The sequence below is a fragment of the Marmota marmota genome, unplaced genomic scaffold (assembly GCF_001458135.2).
Source record: "Marmota marmota marmota unplaced genomic scaffold, marMar, whole genome shotgun sequence".
NCBI classification, from domain to species: Eukaryota; Metazoa; Chordata; class Mammalia; order Rodentia; family Sciuridae; genus Marmota; species Marmota marmota.
Window position 1 is genome coordinate 4,467,861 of NW_025999962.1, and position 4,090 is coordinate 4,471,950.

At 58.1% G+C, this 4,090-nt stretch overlaps 1 protein-coding gene across 4 annotated transcripts in view; it reads right to left on the minus strand.

Annotated features, from left to right (window-relative positions):
* Positions 1-3,462: 3,462 nt before the first annotated feature.
* Positions 3,463-4,090, minus strand: part of Mpped1 (metallophosphoesterase domain containing 1) — a 73,893-nt gene continuing 73,265 nt past the window's right edge. For all 4 annotated transcript variants that reach the window (XM_048803017.1, XM_048803016.1, XM_048803018.1 and 1 more), the window contains one exon: positions 3,463-3,891. In XM_048803017.1, the coding sequence (XP_048658974.1) occupies positions 3,773-3,891 (119 nt within the window). In that variant the 3' untranslated portion in view covers positions 3,463-3,772. The remainder of the gene's footprint in view (positions 3,892-4,090) is intronic.

Consider the following 4,090-nt stretch of genomic DNA (forward strand, 5'->3'; position numbering starts at 1 on the left):
GAGAGGGAGAGGGAGAGAGAGGGAGAGGGAGAGGGAGAGAGAGAATGTGGTCACAAGGGCGCAGGGACCCAGGACAGGAAGCGACACCTGCTGTGTGACCACTATCAGTGTCAGTGACCTTGCAGGGTCCCGCTCCTGCCCTGGGGGGGGGTGCTAAGACTTGCCTTGGCGGGAGCAGCAGCAGGTGGGCCTCCCTCACACTGAACATCTCCTCAGGCCTATGGATAGGGAGCCAAAGCCCAGGGTGGGCTGCCATGGGACCTGTGAGGCCCTGGTCAGGGGCAGTCTGAGGGCAGAGAGGGTCATGGGGAGGCTGGCCCAGGCTGTCTGTCCCTGCCTGCTCTCCAGTCCTCTGCACACTCCCTGAGAGGTGTCCCTAGCCTGTGGCTGCACTTATGGCCCACATTGTCCCCAGGGACGCTCCTCATATAGTCACTGGCCACTGGATCCCTATCACTTGTGCCCCAAGGTCCAAAGAAAATTGAACATCCACACTTGAACCTGTTCCTCTTGCTCCATGCTCTCCCTCCATGACGAATGGCCAAGACCCACAGCCTCGTCTCCACATCCTCTCTCACCAGTCTCTCCTACATCCACCGGCCACACCACTAGACCACCGCCTCTGTCCAAGCCAGGCCCCTGGGAAGGGCCCAGCAAGTGCGGAGTGAATGAGGGATAGGTGGATCACAGGTGCATGGATTGATGGATGATGGACAGCTGATGGCTGATGAATGATGCATGGATAGGTGGGTGGATGGTGATTGGTGGATGATGGATGGATGATAGATGGCTTGATGGATGATGGATGGGTTGATGGACGATGGATGATGCATGGATAGGTGGGTGGATGAATGACAGATGAGTGAAGGATGACTTGAATGATGGATGATGGGTAGATGATGGGTAGATGATGGATGATGGATGATGGATGAAGGACAATAAATGGTGGAAGATGGATGGATGATGGATAGATGACGGATGGACAAAAATGGGTGGATATGTGGAAGAATGAGTTAATGGGTAGATCAGTGATTGAACTGGTGGATGGTTGGATGGATGGACAGACAAATATAATGGAAGAACTGCAAGACTGAGGCTGCAAGACTGGGGTCATTTTACCTGCAGTGCTTTGCTTGGACAGTGCCTGGGCCCTTGGCTATGGGCTGAGTTGCACAAGTCACTTCCAGGGAGGATCCAGAGCTATGGCCATCTCCAGGCACTTGTTTTGAGAGACAGCAAACACTTGGGCTGCAGTAGTTCAAGTCACCAAAAAAGCCCCCAGGAAGAGAAGGGGAGAAACAAGGCCACCGCGGCCTTGCCAGGTGTGCTCCCAATTCCTGAGATGTCCCTGAGACCTGCTGCACCCTCCCTGAGACCCTCCAGCCCAGGGAAGCTGGTGCAGACGGGGGTGCAGTCATGGACACATGGGTGGTCCCCGGCCTCAAACTCCATCCACCCAGGGACACACAGGAAACAGCACCCAGTGGACTTTGCTTTCTTTTTACAAAGACTTTATTGTCGGACATGCTTGACAAAAAAAAATTACAGCCACAATCGAGCTATGCCAAAATGATTGAGGAGCACATGTCATCTCCATCCCGCGAGGACTTTTAATGAATTTTCTCTTAAAGTAACAGCTGCCGTCATAACTTTTCTTTTCCACATAAAAATACACCATATTCTGAAGGTACCTTAGGAAAAACATTTTTTTTTAAGTTTATAGTCCTTGGTCCGCATAGAAACTGAGTAGAAATGACATGGAAAGGGCCTTGTGTTTTCTCTACCCTGCACGCACCGTGCATTTGAGGCACCCGCGAGACCTTGTAAACATCCCTGGCTACCAGCAGCCACTGAGGCCACAGCAGCCCCATGGCCCACAGAGCACAGCCACCGGCCAACCCAACGCGGTGCAGCTGCCAGGCTCCTGGAACACAGCTCCCCCGCAGCCTCCCAGGTCGCTGGGAGGCTGGGCTCAGAGATTAGAATTCCCCAAAGTTCAAGGGTCCCCCAGTGGAAAATTAATCAGAGCTGGTTTGAACGGGACCCTCAAAAACAAAAGAGAGCCTTGGGCCACGCGCTGCTCTAAAGGGGAGAGGACTTTGGGTGGTGGGGAGGTGAGGGCTGTGGAGCCAGAGAGCCTGGTTCAGATCCTACCTCTGCCCCTTGGTGCTGTGTGCCTTCAGGCAAGTTACCTTGCCTCTCTGGCCTCAATTGCCTCATCTCTAAACTGGGAGCCACAAGACCTACCTCGCAGGACCATCTGAGGACGAAACGAGCTTACATCTGCAAAATGGCACGTGGGGGCCTGGCTCTCAGACTGAGAGCAGCGTGGGGAGCGAGGCCCTCCCCTCAGGCCCACAACATAAAGGGGAGCAAAACCCCAGTAAACAAGCTGGGTGCAGTGGCCGTGACCCCAGCCACTCAGGAGGCTGCAGCAGGAGATTGCAAGTTCAAGGCCAGATTGGGAAACTCAGCTAGATCCTGTCTCAAAATAAAAACTAAAACAACTGGGAATGTAGCTCAGGGGTGGAGCCCCCTGGGTCCAGTCCTCAGCACTGGGGAAAAAATCAGTAATCAGGACAAATAATACCATTGTAATGTGATGTTAAAATCAAAATGAACGTAAAAAATCCCCAAGATGGACAAAACATCAACATGTCAAATAGAGCCCCTGCCCCTGCCGGACCCTGCTCCCCTCCCCAGACCCGGGGTCCCCCTCCCTCAGCACTCAGGCCATCCCCACACACCCCGTCCCAAATCAAAGAAAGGCAGCTGCCCAGTGACGCTGTGGAGCCCAGGGCCTGCTGCCCACGGCGCTGTCCCCCCCCACCCCCGCAGTGGGCGGCTGGAACTGGTCAAGGAGAGTCTGAACGCTCTGGGCTCCCCCGCCGCAGGCCAGCAGATAGAACCCGATGCTGCAGACTGGCCCGCAGCACACAACGCCTGCGGCGCAGCAGTGAGACGCTGCCTTCAGCCAGACGGCGCCTGAGTGTGCCCATGGGGCGGTGGAGCCGCAGCCCGGCCCGCAGACTCTCCTGCTGCTGTGTTCTGCAGAGCAGCGCGGTCCCCACGGGACCCTCCACCAGGTTCTGGGCACCCACCAACCCCAAATCCAAGCTCTGAGCAAATGCCCGGGACACTCGGGCTGCAGTAGTTCAAGTCACCAGAAAAAAAAAAAAAAAGCCCCCAGGAAGAGAAGGGGAGAAGCAAGGCCACCGCGGCCTCGCCAGGTGTGCTCCCAATTCCTGAGATGTCCCTGAGCACTCCCGAGCCTGGCCACCAGTGGTCTCCGCCCAGCCCGGCAGGAGAAGAAGGGCCATCTGCGCCCAGATTACAAGACCTCTGGCCTGGCCCGCCCCGGGGCCCACAGCCCCACGGACTCCCGGGCACAGGGACACTTTGTGCAAGCACTTCCAGAACCTTCCAAGAGCAGTGGCTTCCCAGACCCGGGAGGAGGGCATCCAGCTGGGCGGGAGGGTGAGCCAGTCATTTCCCAAGCAAGATGGGGAGTGAGCCTGCCGGTCCCCCTGCTGGTCCCTGGGCCAGGTGCACAGGGAGGAACGGGCAGAGGGGAGGGGGCCCCAGCTGCAGGAGGCGGAGGTGACAGTGAAGGTGATTTCCTCTATTCCAGGCCTCAGCCCCAGGCAGGGCGGGTCCCCACGGCCAGGGGGCTGGTCTGGGCTGCTCTGGTACAAGGGCGCGTGGCTGGGGACCCGAGCTCGGCCGGGCGTGCGCAGCTGATGCGGGCGCTGGAGCGGGGCAGTGGGGGCAGTCAGGAGTTCCGGGGCGTGGGGAGGTCGATGACGATGGGCGGGTTCACAGGCTGGTAGTTCACAGTGCACACGGACGCGTTCACATAGGTGGTCGTCCCATCCGCCATGACACCGTACCCTGGAGGGAGAGCACAGCCCGTCAGGCCCGTCCCCAGGGCATCCGCTGTGTGCAGGAGCCTGAGGGAGCGGCCACCGGAGACCCTGGAGCGCAGGCTCCTCATCTGTGAGAGGAAGGCACTGCCCAGCCGCAGCCTGCCGCGGGGAAGGGACGGCACCACCATCCAGGCACAGCGCTGGGCCCTGTCTCTTATACACAT